We start from the raw sequence: 26770 nt of genomic DNA on the forward strand, positions 1-26770 counted from the left end.
CTATCTTCCTTCCCCCTCCCCTTGCTCTAGCAGCAGGAGTTGAACTGCAGTCTCATGAGCACAGTCAGATCTATGAATGAGCTTTATATCCTGTCAAGGCAGAACTCCAGATCCAACAGGGCTGATTTTTCATGGTCCTCTTGCTGTTTGTTCTTGGATCAGAGTCCCAGAAATAAGAGATGGCAAATACCTATTAGGTCATATCTAGTCCATCACTCAGGAGCAAACCTCCGATCTTTCTCTTGTCTCTGTGAGATTTTCCTTCTTTCTTTTGCAGGTGAGAGCTGTCTGATGCCAGGCAAGCTCTGAAACTGCCTTCTTTTTATTGTGCTCTCTGGTCATTAGTTTATGGCCAACTTTGCTCTCTTGGATTTTTATTCTTACACCATTTTCATGATTACTTGCTCCCAGCAATATCTCTACCCCCTTCAAGTTCAGTCCATTTTGATTGTTGGCACCACATTTGTGGGTTCCTTTAGTACTGTTCCAGAAGTACTGGTATCAAAAATGATACCAGAAGTTAATCATTTTTCAAACCTTTGCCACTAGGGTCATTGTGGCCTCATCTTAAGGAGGTACATTTCACGAACACACAGGACACACATCCTGGCATGTAATAATTAACAAAATGGTTCAGAAAATATGTGCGAGGTTGTGCCCTTAAGAAGCCCCTGGATTGGATGAACAAATGTTGCTGCTTTCTGTTTAATTTGGGGTACTTCCTGTTCTAACCCTTTGTTCTCCTTATGTGGATGAATTTTATTTTTGTGTGGCTTAGTTATAGTTACTGTTAAGTTATTGTCTGATTTAAGAGTGTTATTTTTTTTTTCTGCTAATACAGCTTTTCAAAGAATAGGGTGTCATAAAACCCTGGTTCTCATCACTGTGGTGCTTCTAACTAGCTGTGTGACCTTGTGCTAGTCACTCCGCTGTTTTCACTTTCCTTATTTGTAAAATGAGTACATTAAACAAGATCATCTTCTAAGGTTCCATTTAGCTGTAGAATTTTATGATACTAAGATTGTGATGGAAGAACAGGCAAATTAGTTGACATAGTGAGCAGTTTTTTATTTTTTATTTTATTTTATTTTTTTTAAAGATTTTATTTATTTGAGAGAGAGAGAGCATGAGGGGGTCCGAGGGAAAAGCAGACTCCCTGCCGAGCAGGGAGCCCGACGCGGGACTCGATCCTGGGACTCCCACCCGGATCATGACCTGAGCCAAAGGCAGTCGCCCAACCAACTGAGCCACCCAGGCGCCCGTGAGCAGTTTTTTATTACTGTGTCAAAAATATAGTCAGTATACAGGAAGGCTAATGAGTACAGTGTTAGTTCTCTGGGGTTTGACCCTCACTCCTCTTTGATATGTTTGTAAAGCTTATGCTGTGCATTTTTTGCTAGGCCGTCTTCTTTCAGAGGCTCTTAAACCCTTATTTTGCAGGTTTAACAGCTTGTCAAATATATTTTTTTCTAGTCTCCTCAAGCCATAGGAGTGGGAATCAGAAAGCTGTAGAAAAAGAACCTCAGATTGTGAGAAGGAAATTGTACCTCAAAAGATTTGCCAGAAGCAATTTTGTGTGTTAAGTCAGCAATCTAAGATTTTTAAATCTCTTATATCTGAAATCTTTGAGTCAAATGGGACTGATTGTGGAGGTGGGTTGGGTACTTTCCATTTTTGACCAGTCAATAGAAAACTTGCTTTGAGGGGCACCTGGGTGGCTCAGTCGGTTAAGTGTCCGCCTTCAGCTCAGGTCATCATCCTGGGGTCCTGGGATCCAGCCCTGCATTGGGCTCTCTGCTCAGCGGGGAGCCTGCTTCTCCTTCTCCCTCTGCCTGTGCTCTCTTTCTCTGTCAAATAAATAAAATCTTTAAAAAAAAAAAAAAGAAAACTTGCTTTGAATTAACTTCTTGGGATTAAATATGATTGCCTACTGTGTTTTGTTTGGAAAATAAAATTATGTGATTTTTTTAATGCCAAAAAAATGCTAAATTGATGACATTTGGTGAAGTATGACTAACAAGGAGGATCCCTGAAATGCCCTGTAAAAGGGACTCAGGGATAGAAAGGTGGTAGGTGATTGTAGGAACTTTGGAATTGACAATAATATTAAGAAATCTTTGCTTTCAAGCAGTTTAAAGGAATAAAATTGCATAACCAAGGTAATTCCCCAATTTAGGATTTTTATCAGCATTTCCTAGTTAATTCTTGGATTGGGGACTCCCAGTAGCATCTATTTATTGAGTGTTTAGATGGTGGTCTTTTAGTCTTTTTTTTCTTTCTTTGTTAATGTAGCAAAAATCACATGTTTAATCTACCTTTGAACATTGGAAGAAGCATTCACTGTTTTTAAGTTTGCATTTTTTCTTTCTTTTTTTAAAAAGATTTATTTATTTGAGAGAGCGCACGCACAAACAGGGGGAGCGGCAGGCAGAGGGAGAGGGGAAGCAGGCTCCCCACTGAGCAGGGAGCCTGATGTGGGACTTGATCCCAGGACTCTGGGATCATGACGTGAGCCCAAGGCAGTCGCTTAATCGACTGAGCCACCCAGGCATCCGTAAATTTGCATTTAAAACATCCATCAGTCTGTAATAGAGAAATTTGGTGGATGGAACTATTGTTTGTTTTGGACTCACAAAAAGTCCTGGGAGTGCTTTGCTTTGTTCTCAGCCATCTTCAGCATATTATTAATTTTTGGGTAATCTGAAGGTTATTTTGGGAAGTGCTTCCCTTGAATATGAGATTTTAGAAAGATTTATATTAGAAATATAAGTAGTATTTATAGATGGGTTTTTGTTTTGTTTTGTTTTTAGGTGTCAAGTGATGCATAGGGTATTGAATTGGAAAGTGGCCAGAGTAGATGCCATGCAACCCTTGGAAATCAAACCATACCATGAATAAAATCCAGGTCCTGGCACTTAGGCCACATTGCATGCTTGGTACCACATTGCATACTTGTATCTGTAGTTTCTTTCTTTTTTTTTTTTTTTTTAAAGATTTTATTTATTTATTTGACAGAGAGAATGAGAGAGAGAGCACATGAGAGGGGGGAGGGTCAGAGGGAGAAGCAGACTCCCCGCCGAGCAGGGAGCCCGATGTGGGACTCGATCCAGGGACTCCAGGATCATGACCTGAGCCGAAGGCAGTCGCTTAACCAACTGAGCCACCCAGGCGCCCTGTATCTGTAGTTTCTTAGGTTGTAGTTCAGTATTTGTTGGGGAATGCAGCAGTGTCTGCTCTATTCTATGTACAAAGTACAGCTAGTGGGCTTTTGGCATACTACCAGCAGTGTTCCTAGCAACACTTCTAGGTGAACACTTCAGGTTTTGTTAGGATGAACTTCCGTTTATGTGAGCAGAAGTGGATGTTCAAGAATGTACCTTATAAATTTCAGTTACAAATTCTGAAGTTTGGGGGGCAACTGGATGGCTCAGTCGTTAAGTGTCTACCTTCGGCTCAGGTCATGATCCCAGGGTCCTGGGATCGAGCCCTGCATCAGGCTCCCTGCTCCGCGGGGAGCCTGCTTCTCTCTCTCCCACTGCCCCTGCTTGTGTTCCCTCTCTCACTGTGTCTCTCTTTGTCAAATAAATAAATAAAAATCTTTAAAAAAAAAAATTCTGAAGTTTGGTGTGAAACTAAGCATTTATCTCTGTTCTGGAAGTGATCCTTCTAGAGCAGTCTTAGGAAGAGAAATTGCAATTGTGCAGCTTTTGGGGTATGTGAATCTGAAAGGTATACAAGGAAGAGGGAAAATTTTTTCTATTTGGCATCTGCTTTCGAATGTACTTCCAGTCCATCATTTCTGAAACCTGCCTACCCTTTTCTCTCTTAAAAGCATTACACTTCTTCCAGTTGCCTTGGCACAAAACTTTGGACTCATATTTGGTTCTTTTTCTTCCTCGCTACCTCATCTAATCATTCACTAAAATTGGGATTATTCTAAATATCTTGCCATTGAGCTTTGCTTTTTTTTTTTTTTTTTAAGATTTTATTTTATTTTTTTAGAGAGTGAGCGAGAGAGAAACAGCATGAGAGGGGAGAGGGTCAGAGGGAGAAGCAGGCTCCCCGCTGAGCCAGGAGCCCGATGTGGGACTCGATCCCAGGACCCTGGGATCATGACCCGAGCCGAAGGCAGACGCTTAACCATCTGAGCCACCTAGGCACCCTGAGCTTTGCTTTTTCACCTGACCTAGTTCAGGCCTTCATCTGTATATTATTGCAGTAACCTCATGGTTAATGCCTCTTTCTGTATTCCATACTACAGACTGCTGTAATATTATTATAATTTTTTTAAATGTAAGCTCTATGCCCAATGTGGGGCTTGAACTCACAAACCCGGGATCAAGAGTCGCACGCTCCACCACTGAGCGAGCTAGGTGCCCCAATATCATTACAATTTTTATTTGCTTAACTGATCGTTACTGAGCACCTAAGTGTCAGACCAGACATGGTCCCTCTCTTTTCAGGACTTAAAAGTGTAGCTGGGGAGACCTCAACTGATAAACGTATGATCATGAACTAAAAGGCTCTGAAAGAATTTGGTTCTAGAAGAGTATATGACAAGGAACCCAGTGTAGTTGTTTCATTTTTTTCTTAACCCTTTTCTTCCCACCCAACTATCTCCAAAATTGATTTCATCTTCCTCTGTATCTCTTTCTTTGCTCTGTTATAGCACTTTCTCACAAGTTGTCTTTAATTAATTATTTGTGAATTTTTTTTTTTCCTCCCTCATTCTAAACTGAGACACTTTTGTCTCCTCTGTTCCTCATGGCTTCTAGCCCAATGCTCTGAATATAACTATGCTTAATTAATGCTTGCTGAATTGAATTGGAATTTGATTTTTGAAAACAGAAACTTCTTGTAATTTTTTTTTCAGGCCTCCTTTTATGCTAAGGTAATTTTCAACACATTTTATCCCAAACTGAATAACCTAGGGACAAGGCCGACTATGAAAGCTCTCAGAAATCCTTCAGACTCAAGGACAAGCATTTGTTGCTTTTACTGCCTGCAGCAGTACTATGGTTCAATATATCCTAGCTGATGGAAGACTTTGGGGAGGGGGAGGAATAGTACATGGCAGGTGGAGGCAATGTAGGTCAGACATGGGAACCAGACTGGTGCTATTAGAGGAATATAGGCACAGTTGGGCCCTCTGGGTATTGTTGACCTCTGAGAGATCTTTTTAGTTTTTCTTATTTATTTGTTTCATCCTATAAGTATTTATCAGATTCCTATTATATGTGAGGTCCTAGTCTAGCTGCTTAAGATCTATCAGTGAACAAAATAAACCAAATAAATGGGACGCCTGGGTGGTTCAGTCGGTTGGGCATCTGCCTTTGGCTCAGGTCATTATCCCGGGGTCCTGGGATCGAGTCCCACATAGGGCTCCCTGCTTAGCGGGGAGCCTGCTTCTCCCTCTCCTTCTGCCTGCTGTTCCCCCTGCTTGTGCGCTCGCTCTCTGACAAATAAATAAAATCTTTAAAAAAAACAAAACAATATAGACCAAAACAAAGAAACAGAAAAAAACCCAACCTCCTGGATCTTATCTTTAAACAGAAGGATATAGAAATAAGCATAATGAATAATTATGTATTATTATGAGACCGATAAATGAGGTGATAAAAATAGAGCATAGTAAGGGGGATTAAGAGTGTGAAGGAGGGATAGGTGAGAAAGGTGGAAGGGCTGTAGCTTTAAATAAGATGGTCAGGGACGCCTGGGTGGTGCAGTAGGTTAAGCATCCGACTCTTGATGACTCAGGTCTGATCTCAGGGTTGTGAGATCGAGCCCCATGTTGGGTCCAGGGCTAAGCTTGGAGCCTGCTTAGGATTCTCTCTCCCCCCGCCCTCCCCCAGTATGTCTGTCTGTCACTCTTTGTCAAATAAATAAATCTTTAAAAAAAATAAGAGTAGGCATATTCAAGAAGCGTGATGGTGGTGTGTTACTGGTTGTTAGGCCCTTCGCTGAGGTGGTTGAATGCTGTTCTGCCTAGCAGAGAGAAAGGCAGTTTCTGCAGTTGTTCCAGAGTCCAGCTGACATAGAGGGGGAAACAGCTACTCCTTATGTTCTTTTCTCCTGGCTGCTTCTCTGGCTGGCATTCCTGGAAGTTAATCATGGTGAAAATTGCAGTCAGTCATGTCTGGAAGACACCAGGGGTAGAACTGGAGACCCTGTAGCCAGTTCCCTGAGGGGTAGGATTTACCCTTCTGCTGACTGGGTCTTGGATGCCTAGAGTAAAGGGTGAGGTAGGCCTCTGAGTTATCTCCTGCCTCAAGGGGAAAAGTCCAATATCATGCATGACCTTTGTGATGAGGCCACAGCAACTTTGGGGTAGCTCCTTAAAAATAAGCTTTCAAGGAGTATGCACTCTGCTCCCAGGTTAAAAATTGAATTTTCAGGTTTATGGTATTTTGACTTCCTCTAAACACGTAGCTGGCTGTGTTCTGGAAGTCTCAATACCTAATGCATTAGCCTGAGGATGAAGATGTCTCATGATGTCTGGATGCTCTCTTGTTTGACTTGTGTATTATAAATTTTCTTATAATTTCCTTGCTTGCCCTTTCCTAACCCTTCTATTTCTTCATTATTTTTCCTGTTACCTCATTCCTTTTTTGCTTACATGAAGCTGATAGGAAACAGAAATCCCTTAGGCCAGACTGCTGCTTTGGTAATTGGCTGGAAGCCAAAATTCCTACCTAATATACAAGAAATGGAATGTCTTATTTCTGTCCTTGGGTTCTATAGAATGCAGCTTGTGGACATAAAGCTCTTAGCTGGTTATACTGTATGCTATTCGAGGTAGCTGAGGTGTGTGGTACCTGAACACTATTTTTAGTTATTTATACATCAACTTGTGCAGTCGCAGTGCATAAGGAGACCTATTTGCCATTCCATAAAAATGTGCTCTTTTTGATATATAATTTTATGATAAAGGTTCTTAGGGGCACCTGGCTGGCTCAGTCCGTGGAGCATGGGACTCTTGATCTCAGGTGGTGGGTTCAAGCCCCACCTTGGGTATGGAGATTGCTTAAGAACAGAATCTTAAAAAAAAAAAAGTCTTCAATTCTAGAATAAAGGTTCTTAATGAACTCAGGTCCATGCTAAGAAAAATTTGTTTTATTTGGGCAGATGATTGTAATGTTAGGTGGGCTTCTAAGCAGATTTCACATGGCTTTTCTCTGAATTTGCTGTATATCAGACTTGAAGTCATAGGTTCTCACTACATGTGCTTAACTGGTACAATGATACATTACTGATACTGTGAACTTTTTATTTTTTTAAGATTTTATTTATTTTAACAGAGACAGAGAGAGGGGGGAACACAAGCAGGGGGAGTGGGAGAGGGAGAAGCAGGCTTCCCGTGGAGCAGGGAGCCCGATGTGGGGCTCGAACCTAGAACTCTGGGATCATGACCTGAGCTGAAGGCAGATGCTTAATGACTGAGCCACCCAGGTGCCCTGATATTGTGAACTTTTAAGGCCAGAAGCTGTTAATTCAAGTGTATGTTGTTGTTTTACTTTAGTGGTTTGAAAGGATCTCCGTTTAATTGACCAAGGTGTATTGCTTTATTAGTAAAAATGCCTTGACATAGTTTGCTAGTGAAAACTGTTTTTTCAGTAGTAATGTTTCTGTGGTTTGTATTAGTTGGCCCTTCCAGTCCTAGCAGAGCTAGAAGGCTTGGCAGTGTGGATTTCAGATGAGTTCCATAACACTATCTGACAGAGAGAGGAGTGCAGGGCAGTGTTTGGCAATATTCTTTCTCTTGAGCCTTTATATAAGAAAGAAATTCAGTTTTAACAAGGTCACATTGGGGTAGGTGACATAACGGTGAAGTGACATTTTCTTCCAGCAACAGATACATAATATATTTTACCTGAATATGTGATCTGAAGCATTAGATTTATTTAAAAGTGTTACTGACATAAATATGATTAATGCCATTTCTGTCTTTATGTAATTTTTTTTCCTTCTCCTTTCTTGGTAGGCAAAATAATGATATAATAACTTAATTCACATCTCAGGTACTTGATGGAAGGAGACTAATCGTTGAAATGTGGTGCTGGTAGACTATGCACTTGATAGGAATGATAGAGACAGCAAGGTATTACATTTTTATAAGGATTGAGATCCTTGCTTAAATAAAAATGTCACATTCTTAATCAAAATAATATGACTGAGTTGAAACTGTTAAAGGAGATTAAAGAAGCTGCAAAATTAGGCCAGATAATAATAATAGGCAGTTTGTTTATACATGGATTGGCTAAATACTTCATTGGGAACAAATGTGAAGATATGGTTTTGAGTAAAACAAACTGCTTCTTCAATTGGCAGTTTTAGAACCTACAAAGCAAAGAAAGAAACTGCATTTTACTTTTGATAAAGGTTTTGTAAGTCAGCACTATTTAATAGTAATCATATCTTGGCTCTTTTCCTCCCAGCCAACTGGGAAGCCTCAAGAATTACTGTACTAGCCATGGTGTACCAAGCACCACTTCTGTGGTGGGCTCTGTGCACGCATCTTGCTGGGCCAGTAAATTAAATCATCTAATTCTCAACCAGACAAAAAATATTAATCATATATTGACTAAGCTCAGCATTCTTCAGGGAGAGGAAGAATAAAATCTGTCACATGGGGATTCAGTTTTAAGAAATGGAACTATGATCAAGTATGTACATTAGGAAAAGTAGAAAGAAAGATTTTGGAAAGCAAATAACCCACTGCAAGTTTAAAGGCTTAAAAATCATTGTATTAGAAATCCATGGTTAAAAGAAAGCTAGGGATCAAAAGGACTATACAAAACAGATGGTTATTTGGCATAGTCTTAGAGGCTGTGGAGAGAAGAAAGCTATCTTTAAAAAACAGGCATTTTCATTCAAGGCCAGAGAAGCCCACAAAGTGATGATGGGTGAGTGCCACCAAAAATTAGGTGAAAGGAAAAAACGATGAAATTCAGTAAGCCTCTTTGCACAGCTGATGGTAAGAGTTTCCTGTTTGTTTTTATTTTTTTAAAGATTTTATTTATTTATTTATTTGGCAGAGAGAGACAGCGAGAGAGGGAACACAAGCAGGGGGAGTGGGAGAGGGAGAAGCAGGCTTCCCGCAGAGCAGGGAGCCCGATGTGGGACTCAATCCTAGGATCCTGGGATCATGACCTGAGCTGAAGGCAGATGCTTAACAACTGAGCCACCCAGGTGCCCCTGTTTTTATTTTTTTAAGGGGACATGTTAAAAATGGAAAGGCAGCTAGAAAATTGTTAAGACTACTCGATCCATTCAGGAATGAAAATAGAGAATTTCCACTTCTGTTTTTCCCCTCCTCCTAAGCAGATTAAAGTTTCTAGGTCAAATGATGATAGATTCTTAACGTTTTTTTTTTTTCTGATTAGAACATGAATTAATCTTTTTCAAAACACAAAAAGTACAGAAAAATCTAAAGAAGTCCCAGGAATTATCCCAGAAATGTTAACATTTATTTAGTATTTCCAACACATTTTTTCCCAGCTGCCTAGGTTTTTCTTGATCACATCAATAAACTTGATTAGATCAAGTACATCTACCTAAGATTTTAGAAGGAATTCAAGGATAAACTATGAATCTCTTAGTGAAAGTTGTAAGTGGCATGGTCACTACACTAAGGGACTGGTGTAGATTTCAGATGTGATTCTGTCCATAAGAAGGGTCTGCAGATGGAGATTCTAAAAACTATATTGAAAAATTGATAAGATACAAATTAAAGATTGAGTTGACTTGGTACTGTTCATGTAACTTACTGGCGTTAAGGGGATAGGTTAGTTTACATAACAAATCACATATGACAAATCATTAATAGTTGTGTGTGGACAGAGTTGTTACCAGTGGACATTGTTTAGTTTGAAAAAACTTGTAAAAGTCAGGCCAAGGATATTTAAAAACTTTACTCATGGAATGGGAGAAAATGTTTTGTTGTGCATTAGCAAACTGACTTTCTGACAGTAAGCATTTCTTAGGTCTATAGTTCCTTCTCTGCAGTTATAAAACTCAAAAACTGAAAACTAAGCTTTTGTAAGGTAGACACAAACCTGACTTCAACTATTAAGAGGCTACTCACAGTCTTTTTTATTGTTCTATTTCAAGTAAATATTCATCTTGCTTAGGAATATCAATGAGTTTAATGTTAGGGGGCTGCCCCAGTTTCTACTGAGAGTATTACACTGTATATAGTATATTAATTATCTCACCTTTTTACAGGTGAAGCAACTGTGGCTCATATAAGTGCAGTGACTTGCCTGAAATTGTTACGCATCTAAGAGAGAGTAAAGAGTAGGATTGAGCTTTTCTGCCTCTTTTGTTTTGTTTTGGCTTTTTTTGCATTGTACTGTGCTGGTTCCTTGTAACATTACCTTCAGGAACCATCCTGGTAAGTTCTAGGTAAAAGAGCTTAAGCAATGATACCCATCTTATTTGACCTTTTAATAAATGTTTTACATAAGTGACATATTCAGATTTTCCCATGACATTAAGCTCTTTCAGGTAGTTAAGTTTCTGAGTTGTTTAGATTATAAACTTCAGGAATCTCTTGGCTGTTGGGGGTAGGGGAGATGAAAAATAGATGAGCTTCAGTGTGAACAAGTGTTAAATTTAAAAAGAGGTAGAAGGTCCAAACCACTTTCTTAGCATGAGTAACTTCTCTCTTTTTTTTTTTTTTTAAGATTTTATTTATTTATTTGACAGAGACAGAGACAGTGAGCGCAGGAACACAAGCAGCAGGAGTGGGAGAGGGAGAGCAGGCTTCCTGCCGAGGAGGGAGCCTGATGTGGGACTCGATCCCAGGACCCTGGGATCATGACCTGAGCCGAAGGCAGACGCTTAACAACTGAGCCACCCAGGCGCCCAGCATGAGTAACTTCTAGCTAACCCTTGTAAGCCCCCAAAGACTAGGAATCTTGGTAAGCCTATTCCTAGAAAAATTAGCTCAGTATGCTGCCAGGAAAATGATGAGCATCATTAGGAAGAGAATCAGAACTAAATAAAGATAAAAATAAACATCCCTCCGCAAAACCAAGGTTTGTTTATATTTGTGATAACTGTGTGTTCTTTTGATCCCCAAGAAATACATACCAGAGCTGTTGACCAAAGGAGGTAAAGGCTTTAATGAAGACCTGTCAAAAAAATTCATCTTTTAAAGACAGAGAATATTATTGGGGCACCTGGAGTGACTCAGTTGGTTAAGCGTCTGACTCTTTTTTTTTTTTTTAAGATTTTATTTATTTGACAGCGAGAGACACAGTGAGAGAGGGAACACAAGCAGGGGGAGTGGGAGAGGGAGAAGCAGGCTTCCCGCGGAGCAGGGAGCCTGATGCGGGGCTCGATCCCAGGACCCTGGGACCATGACCTGAGCTGAAGGCAGACGCTTAACAACTGAGCCACCCAGGTGCCCTCTTTTTTTTTTTTAAGATTTTATTTTTATTTATTTGACAGACAGCGAGAGAGGGAACACAAGCAGGGGGAGCGGGAGAGGGAGAAGCAGGCTTCCCGCAGAGCAGGGACCCTGATGAGGGGCTCAATCCCAGCACCCTGGGATCATGACCTGAGCCAAAGGCAGATGCCTAACAACTGAGCCACCCAGGTGCCCCAAGCATCTGACTCTTGATCTCAGCTCAGGTCTTAATCTCCGGGTTGTGAGTTCAGCCCTACTTTGGGCTCCACTCTGGGAGGGGCAGAGGAAGAGGGGAAAAAAGAGAATCTCAAGCCAACTCCCCACTGAGCACGGAACCCAGTGTGGGGCTCCATGCCACCACCATGAGATCATGACCTGAGCTAAAATCAAGTCAGACACTTAACTGACTGAGCTACCCAGGTGTCCTTGTTTCAATGATTTTTAAAACTTTTAAATTTGAGATGATTGTAGATTCTCATGCAGTTGTAAGAATAGTACAGAGGGAGGGGCGCCTGGGTGGCTCAGTCGTTAAGCGTCTGCCTTCGGCTCAGGTCATGATTCCAGGTCCTGGGATCGAGCCCCGCATCGGGCTCCCTGCTCCGCGGGAAGTCTGCTTCTCCCTCTCCCACTCCCCCTGTGTTCCCTCTCTCGCTGTGTCTCTCTCTGTCAAATAAATAAATAAAATCTTTAAAAAAAAAAAAAAAAAGAATAGTACAGAGGGATCCCTTGTACCCTTTACCCAGGTTCCCCCAATAGTCATATCGTGCAAAACTACAGTACAATATCACAACCAGATACTGACATTGATACAATCTACCCATCTTGTTCAAATTTCTTCAGTTTTACTTGTACCCATTCATGAGTGTATATATTTAGTTCTCTGCCGTTTTATTACCACCATAGTCAAGATACAAAGCAGTTTTATCACCACAGAGGTCCCTCACATTGCCCTTGTATAGCCACATCTACCTCATTTCTGCTGTCCTTCCACCCATCTCCCATAAGATTTTCTTTTTAGATTTTTTAAAAAAGATTTTGTTTATATGAGAGAGAGAGTGAGCAAAGAGAGAGAGCACGAGAAGGGGTAAGGGGCAGAGAGAAGGGGAGAAGCAGACTCTCCCGCTGAGCAAGAATGGCAGAGGCAGAGGGAGAAGCAGGTTCTCCACTGAGCAGGGAGCCCGACGCAGGGCTCAATCCCAGGACCCTGGGATCATGACTTGAGCCAAAGGCAGATGCTTAACCAACTGAGCCACCCTAGTGCCCCTCCCATAAAATTTTTAATAAATGACTGTATTGATACTTTTTTTTTTAAAGATTTTATTTATTCATTTGAGAGACAATGAGATAGAGAGAGAGCATGAGAGGGGGGAAGATCAGAGGGAGAAGCAGACTCCCTGCCGAGCAGGGAGCCCGATGCGGGACTCGATCCCGGGACTCCAGGATCATGACCTGAGCCGAAGGCAGTCGCCCAACCAACTGAGCCACCCAGGCGCCCTGTATTGATACATTTTATGATAACATATTTTTTAAAGATTTTATTTACTTACTTGAGAGAGAATGAGTGAAAGAGTGCACAAGCAAGGGTAGGGACAGAGGGAGAGGGAGAAGCAGGCTCCCCCTGAGGAGGGAGCCCAATGCAGGGCTTGATCCCAGGACCCTGGGATCATGACCTGAGCCAAAGGCAGATACTTAACCAGATGAGCCACCCAGGCACCCCTTATGATAACCTATTAAGGGAATCCAGGGATGTTTGGGGGAGTATATCCTTTTTATATAATTATTTCAAAATGTGTTTTATTTATCAAATTAATACATAGACTTTTTTGTTTTTGTCTTTCCATGAACTTTATATTGAAAATCAAGTAGTACTGTGGCTTTTAATGAAAATCAGTAATCCACTTTTTATACCTTCCCACCACCAAGTTTTAATCCCTATAGGCAACATCTTTACACCACTTAGTCTTTTTCTTAGATTTACTCCTGTATCAAAATAACGATATGCTTTCCACTGTCCTTTCCTTACCAAATACTCTTAGTATAGTTGTGTCACATTTTTCGTTAAATAAGTACTCATTATTGTGTTAAGGACATATTTTACTGTTGGGCCATTTTGTATACTGCTATTATGTTTTCTTGTACAATTTTTGTTTTTTCCATGATTTAATATCATTACTTTGTTTATTTTAGCTTGTTGTTACATCCCTATCACTAATCTTTTCAGATTCTTCAACAGATTTGTAAATCTCACAATATAGTCAAACATAGGGTAATGCTTAATTAGTTAGCTTCTTCCTTTCCTTTTTCTTTCTTTTCCTTCTTACCATTCCCCCTAAATGTCCTAACTTGTGAAGATTGATGCCATGATTCCCTATTACCATGATTGCATAAAATGCTGCTTTAGGGCCAGGAACATGATCCAGTAATGCAGTTCTCTTGTTCATAGGTATTTACTATTTTACTTTTTTTTTTAAGTATAATGTGCATGTAATAAAGTACATTAAGTTCAATAATCTTAAGTGTACAGCTCAATTTTTACATATTTGTACAGCCATATAACCACCATCCAGTTCAAGATATAGAACATTTCCAGCCCCACAGGATCCCCTCATGTTTCTTCCCAGTCATTAACCACCACCCCCACAGACATGACCACTTTTCTGACTTCTGTCATCTTTGATTTATAGATGTTTAAAATGTGAAAACTGAGTGGTTTAAGTTTGATAGAATTTATCATACATTTAAGTATATACATGAGGGTTCTCAGGAGTCAGTTATGTCCAGAACACCTGATTTGTGTACTAGCCCTATTTTGGGAAGCATCTGCATTGTGTATGGATGGAACTATTTGAAGGTTAAGAGAATACTCAGGAACACATAAGTATTTTAAGGAATGTGGAGACTGTTTTGTTTCGTAGCTTTCCCCCTAGATTCCTTCTAGAGAGAGGAATCCATATTCTGTTCTAGTAAGTTTGAAGACTGTCAGGTAATTGAGACAGTTTGTAACTAGACACAAATGAAATTGAAGTAAGAATGGAGAGGAGAAATGGCAGCCTGGGCACCATTATGATTCTGCCTATTGAGGAGAAAGCAGTGTTCACTCCCTCATTCATTCATTCATTCATTCATCCATTCATCCATCCACTCATCCATCCACCCATCCATTTATTCACTTATTTATTTTTAAAAGATTTATTTATTTAAGGAGCATGAGCGGGAGGGGCAGAAGGAGAGGGAGAGAGAATCTCAAGCAGACTCTGAGCTAAGTGCAGAGCCCAATGTGGGGCTCTGTCCCATGACCCTGAGATCATGACCCAAGCTGAATTCAAGAATTGGATGCCCAACCAACTGTGCCACCCAGGCATCCATCCCTCTCTCATTTATTGACCAAAATATTTATTGAGGGCTGACTATAAACCAAACACTGTTATTAAGATACAGTGGTGAGCAAAAGAGACAGCCCTGTCCTCAGGATGCTTGCAGTTGAATGGATGAAACAAATATTAAACAAGTCATCACACATTGGGAGGTAGGGTGTGCACAGGGAATGCCTTTCAGGTAAAAGCTGTGAGGCATTAAGGTGAGAGAGTGGTGCAGAGGACAGAGTGTGGTCATGAGATAGGACTGGAGAAGGAGGGTAGACATGGCTTAGATAGCCTTACAGGTGTACATGTGGATTCCACCATTTTTTAATGGCTAACAGTGTAGATAGTACCTTTTGATAGAAAGTTTTTCTTTGCTCTTTATAGTTAGTATAGCATAGTAGCTCTTGTGTATAATTTAGGAAGGGAGGTGAGGTCAATAAAAAGTGAAGGTAATTCCTTGTATTTCCTGAGAAATGCTTGGGTTATTTCTTTTCCCTCATGCCCATGAATTTCTCCCACATTATCACCTGTTTTAGAAATGAGATAATTGACATAGAGAAAAGCTTTCACACAGTTCTGTGTGGAGGACTGATTTCTTAGATCTGATTCCTAGCCCTCTCCACTATTCACTTTTTTCCTGAGAATCTGACCACCTCTTTCTCTTTAGCATAGAAAGTTTACTTCTGGGGATTAGAACTAAATTATAAAGGCTCTATAGTCCTCCAATTATTAGGGGAAAGGGGGATGGTGGAGCTTTATTATTTAGATGGTCTTTGCCTTCTGCTTCTTGGCCTACTTACACATAGGTCTTGGTAAGGGTTTTCTCTGTGGACTGCTTCCACCAAATGAATGCCTGTACAGCTGGGACTGAATTATTTACATATTTAGTGTACTGTTCAGCCTGTTGTGAGATGTATGCTGGCACAGAGCAGTATCAGCAAACACCAAAGCTCTAAGCCTGAGCCTGTTGAAAAGCTATGTCCTGGTGGAAGTGTCAGTTGCTTTTGTGAAAAGAAACAGGTCAAGCCTCATAATCTTTGTCTGAGAATAGCAGTCTGTGAGGACCATAAAACTATTCATGAGATGCAGCATAAAAACACTCAGGGACTGAGAGATACCATACTTTTTACTCTTCTGTCCTTAGGTGATACATGGTCAGATGAGCCCTGTTGAATTGGATCCGTCTTCTCAAATTGGCACTGTTAGTCTGTTTTTTATCTGATCCCCCATTGGAGATACAAGCTGAGAGCTATGGTACTTGAGGAGATGACACAGTTCCTTTGTTACAGTAATTAATGTAATAAATTAAGGGAGAGACCCAAAGGAAAGTTGATTGTTTCTCGTTAGAGCCCTAGGTGGAAATTCAGTTGATTAGTGAGCTCCTATGAAGTGTGGCAGGTGGAGAGGGAGATGCCTGTTCTTCCAGCTGGGTAAGCTCAGAGTCACTGAGGGTGGTTTACATGTTGTACTAGCCTCACCAGAGGCTGGCTAAGCACAAACTGATTTCAGAGTAGCCTCTGGAATTTAGGGAAGATGGTATAATATGGTTTTCTTGTAGCAGCTTTGTTGTATCCCATTGGTTTGTTGACCTTTCCCTGGAGCATCAAACCCACGAATCTCACATAATTTAGATTTGAAGTCCTGTCCTATCAGTGGGGTCAACAACCTAGTGGGTTAGAACAGGTGATAAAAGAAAAGAGAGTCCAGATGTTAAAACCGTGAGCTTTGAGATGGGTACCTTGGCCCTAAGGGATTTTTGAAGGAAGATGGAGTCTGTCTGTCACTGTGGTGTAGGGTTTTAGCCGCCTCTGAAGTTAAGGAGTATCCTAAAGAGAAAATTCAGACTGCTGAGTTCATGGAAGAAAAATGGATTGCTGGGGCACCTGGGTGGCTCAGTCGGTTAAGCATCTGCCTTCAGCTCAGGTCATGGTCCCAGTGTCCTGGGATCGAGTCCCACATCGGGCGCTCTGCTCAGTGGGGAGCCTGCTTCTCCCTCTCCCTCTGCCATTCTGTGCTCTCTGTCTGTATCTCTGTCAAATAAATAAAATCTTTAAAGAAAGAAAGAAAAAGAGAAAGAAAAATGGATTGTCATTTTTCTTTCATAGAACTTAGGTTGATATCACTACTATCTGTAATTTAATTTGTAAAAAATTTTTAAACATTTTTCCTTTATTTTTTTAAATACCTTGATACTCTGTATAAGGTCTAATTGTGAAATAGTACTCTTTAAGTTCAGACACTAGAACAGTATAAGAATATTTGGGTCATTTTATATATTTTTATTTATTTTTTTAAGATTTTATTTACTTATTTGGCACAGAGAGAGAGAGAGCACAAGAAGGCAGAGTGACAGGCAGAGGGAGAGGGAGAAGCATGTTCCCCGCTGAGCAGGGAGCCTGATGTGGGGCTCGATCCCAGGGTTCTGAGCTGAAGGCAGTCGCTTAACCAGCTGAGCCACCCAGGCGCCCCTCATTTTATATTTTTGAGTTGTCTTATACTTCTCAAATTTGTATGCTCACAATATGCTTAGAACCATGATGGATGCTTCCTCCATTTTATAAATGAGAATATTTAATGAAGCAACTTGGCTAGGGTCAGTGGAAATTTGAGTCCAGAAATCACATCTCTCTCTTTTTTTTTTTAAGTAAATTCTACACTCAACATGGGGCCCGAACTCATGACCCTGAGATCAAAAGTAGCATGCTCTAGGGGGCCCCTGCGTGGCTCAGTCAGTTAAGCTTCTGACTTGATTTTGGCTGAGGTCATGATCTCAGAGTCTTGAGGTCAGGCCCCACCTCTGGCTCTGTGCTTAGCGGGGAGTCTGCTTGAGATTCTTGCTTTCCCTCTCCCTCTGTCCCTCCCCCACCATGTGCTTGCGCTCTCTCTCTCTCTCTCAAAAGATTGATTTATTTTAGAGTGAGAGCACGTGTGTGGCAGGGGGGAGGGGCAGAGGGAGAGAGAATCTCAAGCCAACTCCCCGCCTAGCATGGAGCCGACTGGGGGCTTGATCTCACGAACCATGAGATCACATGACCTGAGCCAAAATCAAGAGTCCCATGTTCAACCAGCTGAGCCACCCAGGTGCTCCAGTAAATCTTAAAAAAAAATGGGGTGCTTGGTGGCATAGTTAAGCATCTAACTCTTGGTTTCAGCTCAGGTCCCGATCTCAGGATTGCGAAATTAAGCCCAAAGTCAGGCTCCAAGCTCAATGTGCAATCTGCAATCTGCTTAAAATCCGCCCCTCCCCACTCCCACACACACTCTCAAATAAATAAATCTTTTTTTTTTTAAGATTTTATTTATTTATTTGATAGAGACACAGTGAGAGAGGGAACACAAGCAGGGGAAGTAGGAGAGGGAGAAGCAGGCTTCCCTGCGGAGCAGGGAGCCCAATGCGGGGCTCGATCCCAGGACCCTGGGATCGTGACCTAAGCTGAAGGCAGACGCCCAACGACTGAGCCACCCAGGCGTCCCAATAAATAAATCTTTTAAAAAAGAAAAAAAGTAGAGTTGCGTGCTCTACTGACTGAGTCAACCAGGTGCTCCCAGAAATCACTTTTTTTTTTAAGATTTTATCTATTTATATGAGAGAGAGCACATGAGAGGGGGGAGGGTCAGAGGGAGAAGCAGACTCCGTGCTGAGCAGGGAGCCTGATGAAGGAAGGACTCTATCCCGGGCCTCCAGGATCATGACCTGAGCTGAAGGCAGTCTCTTAACCAACTGAGCCACCCAGGCGCCCCAGAAATCACTTTTTTTAAGTTTATTTTCTTTAAAGTAATCTCAAAACCCAACGTGGGGCTCAAACTCACAACCCCAAGATCAAGAGTTGCATGTTCTTCTGATTGAGCTAGCCAGGTGCCCCAGAAATCGTATCTTGATTCTAAGTTCAGTGTTCTTTTTTCTACACCATGCTATCTTCTTAAAATTGGGTATAGCTTTTTTTCTTTTTTTTTTTTTGACCATACAGCCTTTGGAGGGAACTGCCTAGCCAGACAGATCACCTTCACATTTAAATGTGTATGACTTGGGGCGCCTGGGTGGCTCAGTCAGTTAAGTGTCTGCCTTCGGCTCAGGTCATGATCTCAGGGTCCTGGGATCGAGCCCTGCATCAGGCTCCCTGCTCGGTGGGAAGCCTGCTTCTCCCTCTCCCTCTGCCTACCTGTCTGCCTACTTGTGATCTCTCTCTCTCTGACAAATAAATAGATAAAAAATCTTTAAAAAAAAAATAAATGTGTATGACTTGTATGGTCCCAAGCAGATTATACACACTCACATACAGCTGTCACTCAGGCCAAAGCCTATAAGAAGATTGATCCAAAACCTATAAGAAGAGGGGTGGGCAGATAAATTTACAGGAGAACATTGGACTCTTTGCTACTTAGACCAGATTATCTGTGGGTAGTTGGCAGTTAAAGAGATACTCTCTCATTATAGTCCTCTAGGGAGAAGTACTGTCCTTATTATGTTTGAACATCAGTAGGGTCAGTTGCTGTATGTGCTCTGGGGAGTGGGGGGACCCTCACATGAAGACTCTTTATCATTCTTAGCCATCTTGAAGTCCTTGTTCATTCCTGAGGTAGGAAAGTAGCGGGATCTATGGCATGTGCCTTAAAAAAGTAAATAATGACCCAAAATATGTGATTACAAACCAGTCTGTGGGTTGGGAGTCTGAGAGATGGAATTGGGTTCCAGGGAGGAAACTGGGATTTGAACTTTTGTTGTTACAGCTAAAGGATATGGGGAGTGATTATCATGACCTATCTTGGTCCCTTAGCTATATTTGCACAGAGAGGAGTTGTTGGTGATCAGGTGCAGGAACAAATAATAAATGGTACTGACAAGTAATTCCAGAGTCTGGTGAATTGTGGTCCTAAATAAGGAAGTGCAGTACAATTAGGCAGAAGGAGAGAAGAGAGAGGAAAATATTTACAGAAGTTCTTGCAAGTTGAAAGTGCCTTGTGGTCTCTGTAAGGTATTGGTTCTCCTGATTCTGCACTTTGTCTGCCATGGAAGTGAGAGGTCAGTGCTTTTCATTTCCAGCAAGCATGTTAGTTGCCCCACCTGCTGTGGTTAAACATCTCTGCAATGACCTGTCAGAGAATTGATTATTAGCAGTCTAAAGCCAGGGATGCTGTAGGGAGCAGATGGGAAATGGTTTGGCTGCTGCAGTCAGGCTGATTAAAGAATCCTTGGCAATTTTAGTTATCTTTGGAAATGTACCACCAAGGTTACTGTGAAGCCTGTGGGGTTTGGAAAACTGGATTTCTGAAAAGTCACCTGGTTAAAAGTAGTATTTATGAAAACTCTTAATACCCTCAAAAATAGGACAGTGACTCTCAAAAGAACATTGTGACTACTAAAGATCAGTCCTTAGGATATGTTTTCTTTGTTTGCATCCTGGTCCAGAAATTCTGGGTGGTTTTCTAGGAAGGAAAGCACTTTTTGACAGATACATTAATAGAATTATAGATTTAAAAAAGGCCCTAGACATGTCCAGACTAACCCCCTACCACACATAGAGGAATTCTATATGTAATTTGCTTGATAGATGATTATGCTTTTTCTGCTCAGTACTTTTTTTTTAAGATTTTATTTATTTATTTGATAGAGTGAGAGAGGGAACACAAGCAGGGGGAGAGGGAGAGGGAGAAGCAGGCTTTCCGCTGAGCAGGGAGCCCATTGAGGGGCTCGATCCCAGGACCCTAGGATCATGATCTGAGCCAAAGGCAGACACTTAATGACTGAGCCACCCAGGTGCCCCATCTGCTCAGTACTTTCAGTGATAAAGATACGGCTTCATTAAGCATTGTGGGCTATTGTTGGAAATCTCAGGTTATTGAATTTCTTCCTGAGTTAAAACGTCTGTCATTCTTTTTTTTTTTTAAAGATTTTATTTATTTGTCAGAGAGAGAGAGCTCGCACAAGCAGGGGGAGAGACAGGCAGAGGGAGAAGCACGCTCCCACTGAGCAAGGAGCCTGATATGGGACTTGATCCCAGCACCCTGGGATCATGACCTGAGCTTAAGGCAGACTGAGCCACCCAGGTGTCCCAAAACATCTGTCATTCTGTAACTTCTATTCATTGGTCCTGTTTCTACTCTCAGCATCACAGGATAAGTTTCTCTCTTCTACATTTCAACCATCAGATATTTGAAGCTCAGCAACCTGTCTCCCTTCAGTAGTCTCCTTTCCAGACTAAGGAATACCAATTTGTAAGACCTTTGCTCTTATGAAAAATGGCTTTTTGATCTTTCAGTATACTCTTCTGGACATCCTTCTATTTAATGAATATCACTTAAAATGTAGAACTTGGAAATGAGCACAGACCACCAGATGTTCAGTTTTCTTCTCCAGCTTCCCTTTGAGAAGAATCACATTTAAAAAAAAAAAGTAATGGCAATATATTTTGTTGACTAGAGAAAAACAAAACAATTTGCCAGGACATACAGAATTGGGGCAAGAAGAATTTGAGGAAGTGTCTTTCCTTACTAGTGTTAAGGCTGAATTTTGGGTTCTACATTATTATAGGCATTGATTTTACCTCAGATCTTTTCAGGAATAATTTTTAATATCTGCATCCAGTTTACTCTTCAGGTTATGAAATTCAGTTGGTATTTGTGTTTACAAGAATTGTTCACATTTATGCTACTGAACTGATTTTAGGGCTTCAGATAGTTTTTTAACAAGATGGATATGTACATGTTTTTACATAACTGAAAATCTATTACCTTTTTTAAAAAGTATTTATTTGAGAGGGAGAGAAAGTGTACGCGAGAGCTGGGTCGGGGGAGGGGACCGGGGGAGGAACAAAGGGAGAGGGACAAACAGACTCTGTACTGAGCACCTGACACAGGCTCCATTCCACAACTCTGAGGTCATGACCTAAGCCAAAACCTAGAGTTGGATGCCCAACTGACCGAGCTACCCAGGTGCCCTTATTTTATTCATGACAACAACTTGACTGTAAAACTTGAGTAACAACCTTTTTTCTTCAAAATTCTGTAGATTTTTCATTCTTTTTTAACATTTAATATTGCAGAGCAGTCTGAAGTTGGTCCAAATTTTGTCCTTATAATTGGAGAATTTTGCCAGAATGTGTGCAAGTTTGGCTTTTTAAATTGATTTTGCTGAAAGAGTAGTAAGCCTTTTTAATCTGCATGCAGGATCTTTTTCAGCTCAAGATATTATTCATTTATTATGTCTTAATGGGTTGCTTTCCTCCCGTTTGTTCTAGTTTCCTCAGTTTTCTTTTCAGTGCTATTAAATGGTATATATCTCTCAATTTCTCTAATTTTCTTTTTGCTGTCCTTTTTCTTCATGTTCCAGGAAAATATCTCAAGTTTTCTTGTAGTTTACTGAATCATTTCCCACAGTTTCAGTTCTGTGCTTTTTTGATTTCTGTGTGAATTTTAATAGGTAGTGCATTTTTTGTTTCCTTCTTCCTTTTTAAAAAATGTCATATCCTCATATCCTTTTGTCTAAGTTCATATCCTTTCATTTCTGCCTGTTTTCTTCTTAATGCTATCTCTTCCTTACTGGCATATGTCATTTATCCTGCTCCCTATGACAGGTCAGCCAGTATAGTAAAGTGAGAACTGTCATAAGCTCTCTGAGCACTATCATTTTTATGTACTTTATATTCTTTCCCCCAGAGTCTCTCTTCCATCATAGTCCTGTTTTCTAGAGGGAGGTTGTATTTGTTTGTTTTGTTTTGTAGAGGAAAGTCTTTTGAAAGTTTTGTTTTTCCAAGGTTAAACAAACATAGGGTTGTTTTAATGGTTAAATTACATACTGATAGTGCAGCTTGGAAGGAAAGTGGGTGAGTCTTAAGTGAATGTGAACGCGTTATGTCCTAAGCCTTGCCACACAGTTGCAAAGATTGCAGAGGTAATAGATTATAATGTTGGAAAGAACCATGCTTTAATGATGCACTATAGTGCAGATTCAGTTGGCATTCCCTTTTCTAGAAATGCTCACTGTCCCTCATAATAGAATTATTTCTAGTACCATTTTCTGCTGCCTTATTCACTTATTCACTGCTATATTCCCATCACCTAGCACATAGTAGGTAATAAATACAATTTTTTTTTGAATGAATGAACAAAGATAATATTTACTGGAGGCCAAGTCTTCTTCGGTGGTATTGAGAATTCCAAACATTTCAACAAAAATTTCTTTAAAATTCTAGATATTTGGGGTGCCTGGGTAGCTCAGTCGGTTAAACGTCTGCCTTCAGCTCAGATCATGATCCCAGGATCCTGGGATCAAGCCCTATGTCAGGTTTCCTGCTTAGCAGGGAGTCTGCTTCTCCCTCCCGGCCCCCCACTCATGCTGTCTCTCTCTGTCTCTGTCGAATAAATAAAGTAAATCTTTAAAATAAATAAATAAAATTCTAGATATTTTCAGAGGTATCATTTCTCTGACTTCAGGGATAATGTTTCCTTTACCTTGTGGGTGGCATTTTTTCATAGTTCCTACATCAACCCCCCCCCCATTTGCTCTTCCTTTTATGAAGTAAGGTCTCCGTAGACTCGATGCCAGCAATAGTTGTTCCTAATGGTACTAAGCTCTCTACTTGTGTAAAGGATGTATTTTCTTCTATATCTACAGCTAAATGGCAAATCAGTGTGCACAGCTTTCTCTCTTAAATCCCAGTTCCTAGCAAGCATTTCCTTGGGACAGCTCTGCTATCTTGGGATGATGTCTTCTCTTGTAACTGCACCCTGGTTCTTTGATACTGTCTTGAGAGAGGAGGTGAAAAAGTACAATTGGTCTTGTCTCTGTTTGCCTTTTGCTCTGTTATGAGCGTTCGTTTCTAAATGGATATAGAAAGATGATAGACGGGAGTGAGCAGGAACAGAACTCTTTCACTTTGTCATAAAGTAATACATGGATGGTATTTGTTGGCTGCCAGGTTTTCTAGATGGTACACTCCCGAAGTCTCGAGGCAGGAGACTGGCGTGTTATAAATTGTCTCCCTCCCCCAACCCCCCTTTTTTAGCCAATCTCTGTTTCATGTGGTAAGGCCTTGGTATTTATCAATACTATGCCACCAATCTTATGTAAAAATGTGAAGAATTATTTCACACTCTGCTTTTAGGGGTTTTAGTAGTGTTCAGTCAGGGTAGAATTTTTTCATGTGTGTTTATGTGTGTGTGTCTTCATAGATATTTTAGTGGGACGTGGGAAAGGCTACACTGCATTACCCTCTTCGGACATAATTTGAAACCTTGAGTTGAATAAGGCTTACTTAACTGAAATTAAGCTGATTAATTGAGTCCTCTCTGAGGATTGTCTTCTTTAGCTACAGTATTTGTTCTCTATCCTGTTATATTTTTCCTAGTTCTGCTTGCTTTTTCTCTTTCACTCTTATCCATAATAAGATTCCCCCCCCCGCCAAACAGTAGAATGACAAGGCATCCTTATTGTTGGTAGGGATAGGCCCTGTTAATAGAGGGCTTTTACAGCCTTTGCAAGTCCATGTTCTGAGTCTCTGATAATTCAAGAAGAAGCAAGGAGAAAGGGGGTTTGAGTAAAGTTGTGCTAGAGCTTGAGTCTGTTATGTGCCAGGGCCTGTATTGATTGAGGGAGGATTGCCAGCTGGCAGTGATAGTAGAAGTAAGTCTCTGGGGAATGGGAAACTAACTCTAGAGGATTCCTAGTTAAGACTTATACAGAATCTCCGGGCATTTGGAAATACTGTACTCTCCCCTGGGGAGATGGAGCGGGAATTAACTTTTCCCTGGTCCAATGTGACTTGGTTAGAAATACAATTGAACCTGTTTGTCTTGTCCATTGTGATGTGATAGCCCCCTAGGAACAGTCTGTTTTGTGTGGGAGTTTATTTCAGGCTGTCTCTCCTTGCCTGTATTGTTTCCTTTAACAGTTCTTTAAATTTTCTTTTTCCAGCAATGATGTTGTCCACTGGGCATGTACTGACCAATGTGGCAGGTCTGAGAACATAGCTGAAGCTGAAAATAGGAAAGCTGGGGGCAAGGAAGAGCCTTGAATCTTGAGGTGGGACGTTGACTCTAAGATGTCCTTGAGCAGTGGAGCCTCCGGAGGGAAAGGAGTGGATGCAAACCCGGTTGAGACATACGACAGTGGGGATGAATGGGACATTGGAGTAGGGAATCTCATCATTGACCTGGACGCCGATCTGGAAAAGGACCAGCAGAAACTGGAAATGTCAGGCTCAAAGGAGGTGGGGATACCGGCTCCCAATGCTGTGGCCACACTACCAGACAACATCAAGTTTGTGACCCCAGTGCCAGGTCCTCAAGGGAAGGAAGGCAAATCAAAATCCAAAAGGAATAAGAGTGGCAAAGACACTAGCAAACCCACTCCAGGGACTTCCCTGTTCACTCCAAGTGAGGGGGCAGCTAGCAAGAAAGAGGTGCAGGGACGCTCAGGAGATGGTGCCAATGCAGGAAGCCTGGTTGCTGCTATTGCTCCCAAGGGCTCAGAGAAGGCGGCTAAGGCATCCCGCAGTGTAGCCGGCTCCAAAAAGGAGAAGGAGAACAGCTCATCTAAGAGCAAGAAGGAGAGAAGCGAAGGAGTGGGGACTTGTTCAGAAAAGGATCCTGGGGTCCTCCAGCCAGTTCCCCTGGGAGGACGGGGTGGTCAGTATGATGGAAGTGCAGGGGTGGATACAGGAGCTGTGGAGCCACTTGGGAGTATAGCTATTGAGCCTGGGGCAGCGCTCAATCCTTTGGGAGCTAAACCGGAGCCAGAGGAAGGGGAGAATGAGTGTCGCCCGCTAAAGAAAGTCAAGTCTGAAAAGGTAAGAGGTGGCCAGATCTGGCTGCCTACTGCCAGTCAGAACTGCCCTGGACTAACCACTAAATGCTTTGTGCACTCTGTGGGAGGCTCATTAGTTTGTGGGTAATGACCAATTATAAGGTCAGAGCAGCTGGTAATGATAATGTGGTTTTGTTCCAAATTAGGGGATTCTCTATAGATTCATTAACAGCAGGCCTGGAGAATATCTATTGTTGGGGGCAGCTACTTGGTAGAATGAATTTTCTCTTAAGTCAAGTTGAGAACCTGCCACCTCGTCCTTGTCCCACCCTCAGACACTTGTTGCTGGAGACTGGCATCAGCCTTTACGTGGTCCCCAGCTTGCTGGTATTTCATCCTCAGAGTCATTGATAAACTTTATAAGTTGATGATAGGCTTTCGGTTGAGTGTTCTTTTTAATGGAATAAATGGTGCTGCTGGGTTTCTGGAAGAGAAAAGGTTAAGTTTCATAGTATGATATCTACCAAGTGTTCTATTGGTGGCTACCAAGGAGCAAAGGGGCAGGTAAATAAGGGAGCAAGAGGTACTGACTGTACTAAGAGGTACTTAATCATAAGGCCTTACGAGTTAGTGCTGTGGCTATGCATGTTTGGCCTTGAAAGAGATTCTTTGGCCATTAAAGGTATAGTTCTTGGCCACGTATCTACGTCAAATATTGGTAATCACAGTGTCCTGGTGGTTTAATAGCTGCCAAACCGTGTAATGATACCTTACCTCCTGCTTGAGTTGAAAGGACAGGTGCTTGCAGCCCCAGAAGGGGCTCTCCTCCTCTGGGAAGATGATCTTAGTTCATGTCTCAGGAAATAGAGCTTGCAGGGCTGGAGCAGAGTAGGTGTGAGTCTAGGGTCAGCTCAGGCTGCCTTAAACTTCAGCAGCTTACAATTTCCTGCAAAGCGGCTGGCCTGGTGATGAGCTCTTCATTGGCTCTTGATTTTTCCGCTGTGTTTTGCTCACCCCGTGCTTTCAGCTGATCCCAGCAGATGCAGTATAAATTGGTTTCTCTGTAATTACATCAGCTGCAACAGGGAATACCTATTTCCATATGTAAGTGTTAATAAATAGAGGCTGCATGTGTATGTTTGTGTGGTGGTGCCCTCTCCGTGCCTGGATTCCAGTGGTAGGCTGTGCTGTCTTTGCTGTAGGTATTTTGGTCTTTGCCTCCAGCACATCTGTAGCTCTTAGCAACATCTGGGC

At 41.5% G+C, this 26770-nt stretch overlaps 1 protein-coding gene across 1 annotated transcript in view; it reads left to right on the forward strand.

Moving 5' to 3' along the window:
- Positions 1 to 24681: 24681 nt before the first annotated feature.
- Positions 24682 to 26770, forward strand: part of ZNF609 (zinc finger protein 609) — a 182404-nt gene continuing 180315 nt past the window's right edge. Inside the window, exon 1 of the mRNA XM_044917905.1 lies at positions 24682 to 25559. Within this exon, the coding sequence (XP_044773840.1) occupies positions 24813 to 25559 (747 nt within the window). The 5' untranslated portion in view covers positions 24682 to 24812. The remainder of the gene's footprint in view (positions 25560 to 26770) is intronic.

Source organism: Neomonachus schauinslandi, chromosome 9 (assembly GCF_002201575.2).
Source record: "Neomonachus schauinslandi chromosome 9, ASM220157v2, whole genome shotgun sequence".
Taxonomy (NCBI): Eukaryota; Metazoa; Chordata; class Mammalia; order Carnivora; family Phocidae; genus Neomonachus; species Neomonachus schauinslandi.